General features: G+C 40.2%; 1 protein-coding gene across 3 annotated transcripts in view; it reads right to left on the bottom strand.

Moving 5' to 3' along the window:
- The window catches only part of cpne5b (copine Vb), a gene marked incomplete at its 3' end in the record, with an annotated part of 252,325 nt that extends 239,391 nt beyond the window's left edge, over positions 1 to 12,934 (bottom strand). For 2 of the 3 annotated variants that reach the window (XM_079843746.1, XM_079843747.1), the window contains exon 1: positions 12,498 to 12,934. In XM_079843746.1, coding sequence (XP_079699872.1) covers positions 12,498 to 12,607 — 110 coding nt within the window. In that variant the 5' untranslated portion in view covers positions 12,608 to 12,934. The remainder of the gene's footprint in view (positions 1 to 12,497) is intronic. The other variant, XM_079843748.1, reaches the window with a different exon arrangement.
- Positions 12,935 to 13,656: the final 722 nt, after the last annotated feature.

The following is a 13,656-nucleotide window of genomic DNA, read 5'->3' as shown; positions in this document are numbered from 1 at the left end:
AAATTATTCGTTTAGTAAACAAATTCAACCCAAGCGCTCTTTGATGACGTGGATGATTATGTTACTGTTGATCATCTGTCCATCATTTTATAAAGCCCGCCCTGACAATTTGATTGGTCCGAACAGCTCTGGTTCGAGCATAGTTGCTCCACAACGGATCAACTTCCCAACCTCAAATGTTGTGGGCGGGGCTAAGTTCGGCTGGCATCCAGGCTACTCACTTTCATGTCTTTCCAAAACTGCATGACTTTCTTTTTTCAGTGGAACATAAAAGAAGATAAACAGAAAGAAAGAAAGAAAGAAAGAAAGAAAGAAAGAAAGAAAGAAAGAAAGAAAGAAAGAAAGAAAGAAAGAAAGAAAGAAAGAAAGAAAGAAAGAAAGAAAGAAAGAAAGAAAGAAAGAAAGAAAGAAAGAAAGAAAGAAAGAAAGAAAGAAAGAAAGAAAGAAAGAAAGAATTTCTGGTCAAACTATCCTTTCAATTAGCACGATTTCTTTTCAGCTGAAATACTTTCACTAAGTTTAAATTAGCTGAACCTCATCACTGGTTTTAAACCCAATGGTGTCAAACTCCTTTCATCCACCAGTAATTTAATTATAACTTCAGAGACTCATTATGAGACTATCTTTCTTGTACTAGACTGGACCTGTCTCTTTGGTAGTCTTGAGCCGGTCTGCATATAAACGCAGGTCCCTCTATGCTCCACTAGCTCTCAGTCAGGTGTGTGTGTGTGTGTGTGACAAGACAGACAGAAGCACAGGGGCGTCCCACTGTCCCACACACATCCAATTCTGCCACTGCAATCGGCATTCCTTTCAGTTTCACGGCCTTCTCGCTCGGCCTGGAGCATTTATCAGCTCAAGAAAGGGTTCGCACTGCCAGTCGCGTCTGGTCAATTTAGCCACAAAGAACAGGAGGCAGATCACTTTCTTTTTTCTTTCTTTTTTTTTTTTTGATAGAGAAAGGAAGATATTCTGCACATGAGTCAAAGGCAGATGGAGGAACGGAGGAAGCCAAAGGGATAGCAGAGAAATAGAAAGATGTGTGAAGGAGGACCTCGTGTTCGTCACAAATTAAGGATGCACATCAAAGAGCCATTAGTGATTAAGAACGATTAGCACAGGCTATGCTGGGAAGTTCTCAAGTCATTAAAACTATGAAGACTGGTCCACATTGCAGTTTATTCTGGCCAAGAACCACCTACAGTACTTACACAAGAAGTAGTGCAGCAGAGACACAAGGAAAAAGGAAACGAGTGCTCCGCAGTTACATATTCAAAATATTCAAGTGACGCGATGGATTAGGGAGGCTAGCAGTTTATTTCGAAACATTATTAACCGAGGGTCCAAAAAACCCTCCAAACAAGTGATTTTACTGAACATAAGCACAACTTACTTGTGTAAACGCCACAACCAAAGTACATAGAATAAACAAGTAATAAGATCCTGGTTGAAGAGTGATGATCTCCAGCACTGTTTCGGCTGTGGCTCATATTCTACCACGCATGGCGAATCAAGACCTGTCAATCTGAGCGTTCAATGCAATCCAAGCGCGCTCTACACTGCAAAAAATTATTCGTTGAATTTACAAAAAAAAATTATCGTAAGTGGTCGCAATCAATTTATTTTATCTCAATTTAAACAAAAACACATGCAATTCCCATAAAACCAATTAATTATTTTTTTAATTAAAATCAAAAAACTAAATGTTAATTATTCAAACGAGCACAAATTAATTATGCTTAATTTAATCGGGCCATAATAATTTTTTTCAGTGTAGCTGTGTCTAATTGTTTTCTACACATTGTCCCTACCAACCATACCCACCCGCCACACCCGAAATCCAGTTTTCATTGGTTGAACCTTCAAATGACGTTGGAAAACACTGCATCATGATCTGGATGCGATCAAATCCCGGAAGTCCTATAGCTTTAGCCAAGCAGCATGTCTGTCTTATGTTGTGTTCGGGCTTGATCAAGACCACCAGCTCTAAATATATGCAAATCAATACAGCATAGTATCACAATATTTTAAGTGGAAATACGCAGCAATGGTGTTGACTTGTGAATTTGCACATGGCTTGGCTTATTCAAAACCCCACATAGACATATAAACAACATTAAAACCTTGATTTTCACCACAGGGGGACTTTAAGCAAGTGGTTGTTGAGTAAGCACTTGCTTCGTATTTAAGAGGTTAAAGTTAATGATTAATAATAATTAATTTGTTACATTTATATAGTGCTTTTCTAGGCACTCAAAGCACTTTACATAGAAGGGGGGAATCTCCTCATCCACCACCCATGTGCAGCACCACCTGGATTATGCGACGGCAGCCATATTGCGCCAGAACGCCCACCACACACCAGCTGATTGGTGGAGAGGAGACAGAGTGATGAAGCCAATCATATATATATATGGGGATGATTAGGAGGCCATGATGTACAGGGGCCAATGGGCAAATTTGGCCAGGATGCCGGGGTTACACCCCTACTGGACCAACTTTATATTAGGTGGCCTTAAAGGGATAGTTCACCCAAAAATGAAAATTAGCCCATAATTTACTCACCCTCAAGTCATCCTAGGTGTATATGACATTCTTCTTTCAGACGAATAAAATCTGAGTTATATTACAAAAGTCCAGGCTAATCCAAGCATTAGAATTGGATTCATAGTTGCTCTGTTTTTGAAGTCGATAAAAAGTGCATCTGCCCATTAAATAACGGGTACGCGGCTCCGGGGTGTTAATAAGGCCTTCTGAAGCGAATCGATGCGTTTGTGTAAGAAAAATATTCATATTTATAACTTTATCAAGTAAACCTTCGACCAACCGCCTTACCTGTTCAATTTATGGAAAAAATTTTGAAAGTTACCCTGCCGATCGAAAGACTAACGCAACCAGGTACGCTTGTCATGACGGCACGTACGCATCTTGAGTTTCACTTTCAACATTCAACACTTTTCCATGGAATGCGGTCGGTCGAAAGTTTACTTTATAAAGTTATAAATAGGAATATTTTTCTTACACAAACGCGTCGATTCGCTTCAGAAGGCCTTTATTAACAACCCGGAGCCGCCTGGAGCACGTTATTTGACGGACAGATGCACTTTTTATGGACTTCAAAAACAGAGCAACTATGAATCATTGTTCTAATGCTTGGATTAGCCTGGACTTTTGTAATATAACTCAGATTTTATTCGTCTGAAAGAAGAATGTCATATACACCTAGGATGACTTGGGGGTGAGTAAATTATGGGCTAATTTTCATTTTTGGCTGAACTATCCCTTTTACTACTATGTACTAAAATTTGTATTAATCATTTGAAACAATGCACTTATTGTGTACATACATGTTTTTACATTGTACTTACATTTAAAAAAATACCTGCATGTAATTACATCTGTAATAAATTTCTGTAGATACATTTGTAATTACACAGTTGACACTTCCCTTACACCTAACCCTACCCTTAAACTTATCCATACCACCACACCTGTCCCTAACCCTACCCGTATCCCACCTCAATATCAGCAAAGGTGTTTTGCAATACAATTTGAACACAGTAAGTACATTGTACTTATTTTTTGATGTTAGTACATAGTAGTTAAGGCCACCTAATATAAAGTGGGGCCCCCCTACTCTTTAACGAAGGACATCCTGGGATTTTTTTTTAATGACCACAGAGAGTCAGGACTTCGGTTTAACTTCGGTCTCATCTGAAGGATGGTGCTTGTTACAGTATAGTGTCCCCAACACTATACTGGGGCATTAGGACCCACACAGACCACAGGGTGAGCACCCCCTGCTGGCCTCACTAACACCTCTACCAGTAGCAACCTAGTTTTCCCAGTTGGTCTCCCACCCAGGTACTGACCAGGCTCAGCCCTGCTTAGCTTCAGTGGGCAACCAGTCTTGGGCTACAGGGTGATATGTGCTACTGCCATAAATTAATCGATCGTTAATTTTAACAACGATTGATTGACATCCTTAATTTTGAAGACTGTTGGTAGACAAACAATTCTGGTGACTTCTATTGTATGTTCTCAAAATACAGTCTCTTACAGGTCCAATTCTGATTCACTGAAAAGAATCGGTCAGGAATCAGACTACACTACAATGTACTTTTCTGAGGAAACAAAGACCACTTATGCTACAATAGTTACTTAATTCAAGACTTAAGACTTACGTTAATATGGTCAAGTTGTATCTGTACAAAGGCACTCAGAATACAGAAAGCCATTGCAAGGTCACACCTAGAGTACAGCATGAATCTTTCAGTAAAAAAATATAATTTAGCACCTGACTTGACATGGATTTATAGAAAATGCTTTCTAAAATCACTTATATGAGAAAATCAGTAGAGTTGAGTGGCTCATGAACACACTCACTAAAAATAATTCACAACAGAGAGGCTCTTCTGCTTCAAATCAAACTGAAGAAAACTCAGGCTCTCCGCCGGCATGGCAACCATGACCGGGAAAATGAACAATTGGATGAAGTTATTTACGGCATCTCTCCCACGTCCATCAGAAAAACCAATAAAAAGCACCAGTCAGCCATACTGAACAGCTATTTGTGAGAGACGGAGTCGAGATCGACAATTGCCATGTGTCTGCACATGTTAGAATATAGGGGAACAAGGGTCAGACCACTGAGGATCCGAAAAATCAATGTTGCTTGTGATCATAACAGCTCAGGCTGGGCTAGTTCTCCGCTGGGGTTTCCAGGGTTGTCACCGCCTCCGCCTCAAGCAGCAATCACCCTGTGATCCTCATCGGCGACGATGACCAAAATTCTGCTTCAAGAAATGTATTTCCCTCTGTTGGCTTGAGTTTGTTCTGGATTACTTCCTCAGTGCTTCAGTGGACTGCATCTTCATGGCAGACTGTCTGTTGAATATGTTTTTGTCATTGGAGTGACTGCAGAATGTGGGCAGGCTTTCAACACTGCTCACCTCAAAGACATCCAACTCTCTCTCCAGTCCTCTTTTTTGAAATAAAAAAAGTCTTTTTTTTCCCAATGGCCCCTCACAGACACTGCAGAGAGGCTTAAAAGTTTGAAAGCCGCCCACTCAGTTCAGTATTTAGGGCAGAGCAAAATCGAAGGAGATATTAAGGGCTACAAATGGGAGCAGTGGAGCACAAGTGATGCCACCTGCCCGTGGACGCCATTGTCCGCTGACCAGCGTATCAACCTGGATAGACACTGTTTGGTGCGGGAGAAAACAAAAAGCTAGAGTTCAGGGAACTCTTAGGGGAACTTGAACCAAATGGCAGAAGCTTTCAGAAACTATAACACAATATGAGGTCCTGCGTGATGTGAGAATGAAGCATCAGTGCTCAATGGACCACTTGCGAATCACTTGGGCTTGTGTAGTGGTTACAACCTCTTATAATCGAAAGGTTGTTGGTTCAAACTCCACTAGGGCCGATCCATAAATCATTACCATTGGCACAATGGGCTTGACCCTAGCTTTCTCCAGGGGGAATAAGTGTACTATAAATATTTTGCGTCAAGCTAAATTACCTCATTTGCAATGCTGGGCAAGCTGATAAAAAAATCTAGCTAGTTACAAAAGTTATAGTTAGCTGGCTACAAAACACTCTCTAGAAATATTTCAGCTTATTAAAAACTACCGTTTAGAGAGGGGGGAAAACTTACACTACCAACTATTTGGCAGCTTGTTAAATTAAACCTACATCCTGATATTTTCATGTTAAAAAAATAGAAAGGTAATTTATTCACATCCCTGTTTGTTAGAAAATGCCCAAAACAGGTATAAAACATATATCATATCAGGCATCGAATAACACATTTTTAAAACACTTCTGGAGATGTTTTTTAAATATATTTTGAATTATATTGATATATACAGAGCCCCTAAATACATGGTGGTGGAAAAAAATATGAGATGGGAGGAAAAATAATAAGCCAATGCTTTTGCGTTCTCTCGCATATGTTTTCCGTTACCCCGAGAAACTTTACGCTGGCTCACAAAATCTTTTGAGCCCTTTGCGAGCGAGTGCAAAGTTTCCTGGCAGAATGCAAAGGTTTTTACGAGGGTATGCAAAATTTCTTGGGGAGCGCAAAACATTTGCGAGAGAGCGCAAAAGCATTGACAAATATTTTTTCCTCCATCTCATATTTGATTCCCTCACCATGTCCCTTTAGGGCTGCCTGAGTGGTAGCTAGATGTAAACAAAGCATGGCAGACCGTACGGGGCTTATGCTCATTTACAATCATTTCTATCGCCAGAGGTGCTTCCTCTTTGTTCATTTGAGGGAAATGGGGGAGAAAAAACGGTGCATAAGGCAAGAGAAGCTGTTATACCTTTTATTTGACATTATTTGCATATTTTTAGGGGCTGCCATTGTTGTTTCGCGGGCTATGTGACGTCAGAGCGCGTAAGAGGTACATCGATCTAGTACGAGTTCACGGGTGGGAAGTCACGAGTTTGACTGCCGTTCCAGTGCACTTTCATGGGTAGAAGGTTGGAAAAACACGGGTTACGGGCCTGGAATGCACCATTAATTACAGTTACTTTTGATGTAACTGAACTAAATACTGTGTATAGACTGTAGAACAATAATATATAATACAATAGTGGAATTAACATAAACATTTAACGTTTAACTTTAAAATGAGTGCTTTTATGTATCCTTTTTACATTTCACATTTGTAATACTTTGGTCAGTTAATAAGAATCATTTATGTAGTTTTGTATTATTTATTTGAATGAATTAAAAGAGCCGCTTCATGTCTATCCTTGAATTACTTAACTAGTCAAGGTTGATAAATGATTCATGATTTTGTCTTACAAAGCCACTAATAAACTGGTTCAGGTGTGTTTAATTGGGGGGTTTGCAGGACAGTGGCCCTCCAGGACCGAGTTTGGAGACCCCTGCAAAACTGCAATGGAAACAGTTTTTTCGCATTTACAGGTCACCTGGTAAAGTCACGCATTGCTCTCACATAGGGCCTACATATAATTTTTTTTCCACTCAAGTATGTACGAGATCTTATGTCGTTAAAACGACATATATTTTCTCCTAATAAGGAAAGTGGCGTAACTTTATAATGACGGACCCCGGTGCAACCACAAATATCATAACTATCTATAGGCCTACTGTAATTATGACATATATTCAAGAAATGTATTAAAACAGAAAGACGCTATAGTTTCAGCCTTGCTCAAAGACTAGGTCTATCCATTCCCGACGATCTTGTTTGCTTCTTATTTATTAAATATAGCCTACAGCCAAATAGTTGATTAAACATTGAAAATTTCTCTCTCCCAGGGCTGCGAGAACAAAATGACGTCATTTTGTTCTCGGAGCCCTGGTTTGGGAGTTCTCGCAGCTCGTTCTCGACACATCGTCTGAGCAGAACTTTTTTCTTGTGGGTGTCCAAGAACTATTGTGTGATTGGTCAGAATTTTAAAGTGAGCGGGGTTAATGCGGAGAAATGGAGATGTTCGGCACCTGCTTTTCTCGTGAAGTATGGAATGTCCTGGCCAGAACGAACTTTGTTCTTGTTCTTGCCACCTCGAGAAAACGAACAAATGTCTTTGTTCTTCCAGAGTATGTTCCAAGCTTTAGACACAATTACAGCATTTTGGTGACATAACTCATGTGGAACAGAGTGGACATTGTGAAGGGTGAGTAAAGGGGGCTCTCGAGGATCCTTTTCAACCCTAAATGGCTCCTCCTATTATCTTAAGGATCAGGTATACTTAATTTTCCATGTTCAGCTTCATCTCACGTACAGTCTAGATGACTGTTCTTTTCAAGTGCTCAAATCACTTTTGTTATTTCCCCCGAACGCAGACGAGGGAAGTATATGTTCGGCGAAGGCCAATTAAGCAGTTATATGTTGCTTTAGATGACAGCACATCTCTGTAATCAGACAACAATTCTCCTGATAAGTAAAACAGGTGTTTGACGTTTCCATTGTCGATAGCACTTGAAAAGTCTTGAACCGCGTGTGGTGTAATCTGCCTTCCGCCTTATACGGCTACAGTAATCCCAGCCTTATCTCGCCCACCCCGAGCAAGAGAAAAATGCGTCACAAGGGTATTTCTCTGGCAGGTTTCTGATGCCTTATCATTGTAACAGGGATTTTAATGAGGGAACAACCGGTAATTGCTCTAAAATCACAGTAATTACACACAAAAGACAGGTCGTAATTTTTATTTTCCCCAGAATCCAGAGAAGAACAGTGAATCACTGTATCTGTGTGGCTTGAAGAGCCGACGGGAGGGGGGGTTCTGAGAGATCTGTCCCCAGATACACACTGACATTTCACACTGACACTTATCTGTATTGTGATTGGCTGCTGGAAGGAATCAATCAACAAACATCACGCCTCCCACAATGCTCAGAGAATATGAAAGCAGAGGGTATTCTTTGCATACTGAATTTACCGTATTGCACATACATTGCCAAAAGTATTGGGACACCCCTCCAAATGATTGAATTCAGTTGTTCCAATCACTTCCACGGCCACAGTTGTATAAAATCAAGCACCTAGGCATGTAGATGCTTCTACGAACATTTGTGAAAGAATGGGTTCAGTGAATTCAAGCGTGGTTCCGTGATAGGTTGCCACCTGTGCAATAAGTCCATTTGTGAAATTTCCTCACTACTAAATATTCCACGCTCAACTGTTAGTGGTGTTTTAACAGTGGAAGCAGTTGGGAACAACAGCAACTCAGCCACAAAGTGATAGGCCACATAAAATCACAGAGCGGGGTCAGCGCATGCGGAGGGGCACAGTGCGCAGAATTCGGCAACTTTCTGCAGAGTCAATAGCTACACCTTCAAACTTCATGTGGCCTTCAGATGAGCTCAAGAACAGTGTGTAGAGAGCTTCATGGAATGGGTTTCCATGGCCGAGCTGCTGCATCACCAAGTGCAATGCAAAGTGTGGGATGCAGTGGTGTAAAGTACGCCGCCACTGTACTCTTGAGCAGTTGAGATGTGTTCTCTGGAGTGACAAATCACGCTTCTCTGTTTGGCAATACGATAGAGGAGTCTGGGTTTGATGGTTGCCAGGAGAACGGTACTTGCCTGACTGCATTGTGCCAAGTGTATAGTTTGGTGGAGGGGGGATTATGGTGTGGGGGTTGTTTTTCTGAGGTTGGGCTTGGCCCGTTAGTTCCAGTGGAAGGAACTCTTAATGCTTCGGCATACCAAGACATTTTGGACAATTTCATGCTCCCAACTTTGTGGGTCCTGACCTCAACCCGATAGAACACCTTTGGAATGATTTAGAGCGGACATCAGTGCCTAACTTCACAAATGCGTTTCAAGAAGAATGGTCAAAAAACCTAAACCTTGTGGAAAGCCTTCACAGAAGAGTTGAAGCTGTTAAAGCTACAAAGGGTTGGCCAACTCCATATTAAACCCTACAGATTAAGAATGGGATGTCATTAAAGTTAATGTGCATGTAAAGGCAGGCGTCCCAAAACATTTGGCAATGTAGTGTATGTTGCCATTTAACGGCACGGGTAATAAACCTGGTACAATCTCTGGTGGCAAATATCGACAGTGAGTTTCATATGCTAGTGAATCTTGCACTTTTAAGATAAAGTATTTACAAAATCACAAAGGAACAATGCAAGGGAGCTAGACCCCAGAGTGCACCTGAAAAACATCACACCATTTCCCTCGCCTCTCAAAAGTCTCCCAAAAGCACAAAAACAAATCAACATCCCCGACATGCCACATCCCTTTCAAGCTTTTGAATCATTTAATGCTCGCGATTAAAATCAGGACATGTCTAGTTACAGTAGGTAAATAAAAAACAGTCTTCACAAGCAAGCAACACTCTGATCTGACAACTATATGGATTGCATAATGAGCTCAAAGTGTTTCTTGGTGCTAAACAAGCACCAATTAGAGAATTGGATGTGTTATATAAACAGGAAGAGGAGCAACCAAATGAATTCTTGAATGTTGCATGAGCCAACATGGTTGGTATTCTGCACAGGAATTGCTTGGGAAAGAGCTCCTGAAAAGGAAGCCACTGCCATATGATACCCGACGTCATCATGATGTGACATATGCACTGAAAGAACACATCTCATTGATAATAAAAGAGCTTAAATTGAAAGACAACCATGTGACCCAAACTCCCACACAGAGTTTCCATTTAGCTTGCAAATCGCATAACCGTCACACGGTCAGTCAGATGTAATGAGAGTCTATTGGCCGGACCTTTGAATGCAAACATGTTGAAATCAATTATAGATTTCATCTGCTGATCCTTCTGTTTGTCACTCTATCACAACAGCTCTCGGTCAGGCTCTATATATGTGACTGGAATGCCAATTGAGGTCTCTAGGGTAAACGAAGCTCCTGTTTCATGGAACCAATGAAATCACGTTTATGCCCGTTCAGGCTGATGTATGTCAATCCTGTTCTAGTGCCTGAGGTCGTGTCACCCCATTACCGCATTCTACCGATCCAGATCGGTGATTAATTATTACTTTTTAAATAATGGATTATGTGCAGTCAGCTGGTCATTAGTGCAAAATGAATGCGTATTATATTACATATACATGTGTGCAATTATATCTACATTAGGCATGTTGGCATTTGTAGCATTCATCAAGAAAATAAATGCTGCTTTTGTATGACACGTATAATAGAAGATCATTGGAAATCAGCCAATGGATTTCACGCTTATTATCACTCACAGTTACCCTCAACGGGTCCTAAAAATCAATATCGCCCACTATTTATCAATGACATGTTAGCAATAAATGCAGGAAAAGGATAAATGGTCCACAGGTGCAGGCAGCCATAAATCACCATACAAATCACTTCTTTCTTTCGTTATCTGCAAGTAACTTCAAATCAAGACAAATCATCCTGGGACGAAATAATTGCACTTATCCATTCCACAGGGATTCATCTCCATTTTATACGCAATTAATCATCTCTTAGCAATCCGCCTCGTTTTTTGTACAATGCAATTCAGATTTAATTTTTAAACAAGAGACTTCCACTTCCAGCACGCCGATGTGAATATTCATACGAGTGAATCAATAACAGGGATATCCCTGATGTTTGAATTGGTCATCGGTTTTCTCGCATATTGCATGTTGAGCTGATATAATCGACAACATCTGTATATGAGACTTACAAATCAGTAGATTGGGAGTATCAGTAGATTTTACTTAAGAAGTTATTTAGTGTTGCCTTTACATAACTAAAACGGTAAAACATTAAGATAATCGTATTTATTTGGAGTCACGTGTGGATGACTTTTTTAACTAATACAATTTTGTATAGCATGAAGCAATTATGTTAAAATATCTTAGTCACAAATTTATCAAACAAACCAAATTAACAGTCAAAAAAAAGTTTGCATGCGTATAAGGGAAGGACTGCATTGCACAGTGATATTTAGTTGCCATGCGTCTCAAAATGAGGAACGAGGGATCATGTCTGCTCCCCTTTCAAAATCTCATGAAGGTCCACCAAACTCATTTCAACCTCTGGCTTTAGGGACGATCAGGGAAATACAAATCCAGATATCTTTAAGCAATTACTACCTTTAAAAAATGCAGAATACAGATGCAACCCAGAGCTTCTATCTGCATTCATGAGAGAGTGTTTACACGGGCAATCAATCAATGAGTGCAGCTACAGCTGCTGTTCAACATTGAGCCCTGTTTAGCCTGTGACAATATCTAGCAGAGAATATAATGAACATGAGAGCAGAGCAAACAGAGCACATTATGCATTCATCACAGATGTTACATCTCAACATACATATTCTGACCAAATTAACTTTTAAATAAATAAATCCATATAATAGTCTTGTGTTTGTGAGAGTATAAGAGAAATCAATGTGAATGTAGAATGCATAATATCCTCTGCATAATTATTCAACAGTTTTAACACTTTAAACAAGAAGCATTATGTATTATTGATAGATAGCCTATATACTGGTTGCATTTAGTGATAACTGTCCCCACCCCACCCATAAACAAAACTTCCTAATTCACAAAAATCATAAACAACTACAAATAATAAGCCTATAGAATGTTTTTTTTTAAATCCCTAGTTTCTTTCAGTGTTATAAACACATTTTTCTTGTTTCATGCTCTTTTATCAAACGCAAAATCTATTCATTTTAGAGTGCCATTCCCAACATAAGGTATAAGGTAACACTTTATTTTACCGTGTTCTTGTTACATATGTTACACGTACTTACCATAGTAATAACAGTAAAATATGCATAATTACAAGCTACTAACCCTAAATCCTACCCTAACCCTATAATAAGTACACGTAGTTACTCCATAGTACTCATTAATGAAATATATAATTACAATGAATGATAGTTTTGGATAACTTCTCTCAGTATAAACGTCGTTGATATATTCTGAAAGAGGTTTGATTGTAGCAGAGGCGTACGTAGTGATGCACGCGCATTTTTTCTCCCTCCAACTGCGCGTGCTGTCACACCGCGCGCCGGTTTTCTTACCTGCACGAGACTGTGATCTCCACTTTGGTGGCGGGGATGTTCCCCGTTAACGGGTCGAACTCGTAGACCGAAGCCATGTCCTCCAGTTTGTCCATGATGTCTCCCTCCATGAGCGCGCGTGGCTCGGGGGAGTTCCACGGTTCGCGCAGCCTGGCCCCGCGGAGGCTATCACGGTCCCGCTCGGACCAACCCGGAGTTAACAAGGCCAGGGTATTAATGAAGAGCTCCCCAACAACTCAAGAAACTTGAATGGGGTTAAAGTCGGGGGAAAGTCGCTTAAAACTGTGCTGGAGAATCTTGTGGTGAGCTGCCGTCTCATCAGCAGAGAGAAAAAGATCTCCTCTGCACATCAAGTGCTCTACATGTGCGCTCGTGAAGAGCATCCAGCGCGCGCTCCAGCCCTACCCTACTATCTGTTCAACACGCCCATGCGTACTGCTGCTCTCTCCGGTAGGCTACACTGAGCAGAGGCGGTCTGCTTATTGCGCTGCAAAGGGCTTGAATTACACGTCAGTAAAAGGGGAATCAAAATGAAGTCTATATATTAAAGCAATAAGACTCGGGAGTTTGTGCTATTACTGATTTTACCATGTGTAAGGAGAGTTCTTGGTCACTGGTGTTAAAATAGCGTTTATAAAGACTTGTTGTTTTAATACATATGAAATAGCAGCAATAGCAACAAAAAAACAAAAAAAAGACACACATAAATACATTTCAATAATTTGTTACATCTGTCGTCTTAAATTAATAAATTATTTGGATAAATCAATTATTCTGCCGAGTAGTATAGTTTCTATATGGTTGCTATAGCAACTTGACACATTAACACAAAATTCAACTGTGTTTATGTGTGTAAATTGTGTTGAACAACAGAACTATACTATTTCTGTGTCTCAAACTTGGATATAATTTTTCCATATCTATATATACCAGTCATTTTTGACCTTGTGGGGACATTTTTGCTCCCCATGAGAAAAAACAGCTTATCAATCATACAAAATTATGTTTTTGTTTTTTAATGTAAAAATGCAAGCTTTCTGTGATGGGTAGGCTTAGGTTTAAGGGTAGGGTTAGGGTATAGGGTTAGGGTAGTCTAGTCTCTAGGTGTTTCTCAATGTCAAGGATATTCCTTGGCAGGACTGGTCCTTCCAAGTCACTT

The sequence above is a fragment of the Gobio gobio genome (genome assembly GCF_949357685.1).
Source record: "Gobio gobio genome assembly, chromosome: 19".
NCBI classification, from domain to species: Eukaryota; Metazoa; Chordata; class Actinopteri; order Cypriniformes; family Gobionidae; genus Gobio; species Gobio gobio.
This window is presented reverse-complemented; position numbering and strand designations above follow the sequence as displayed.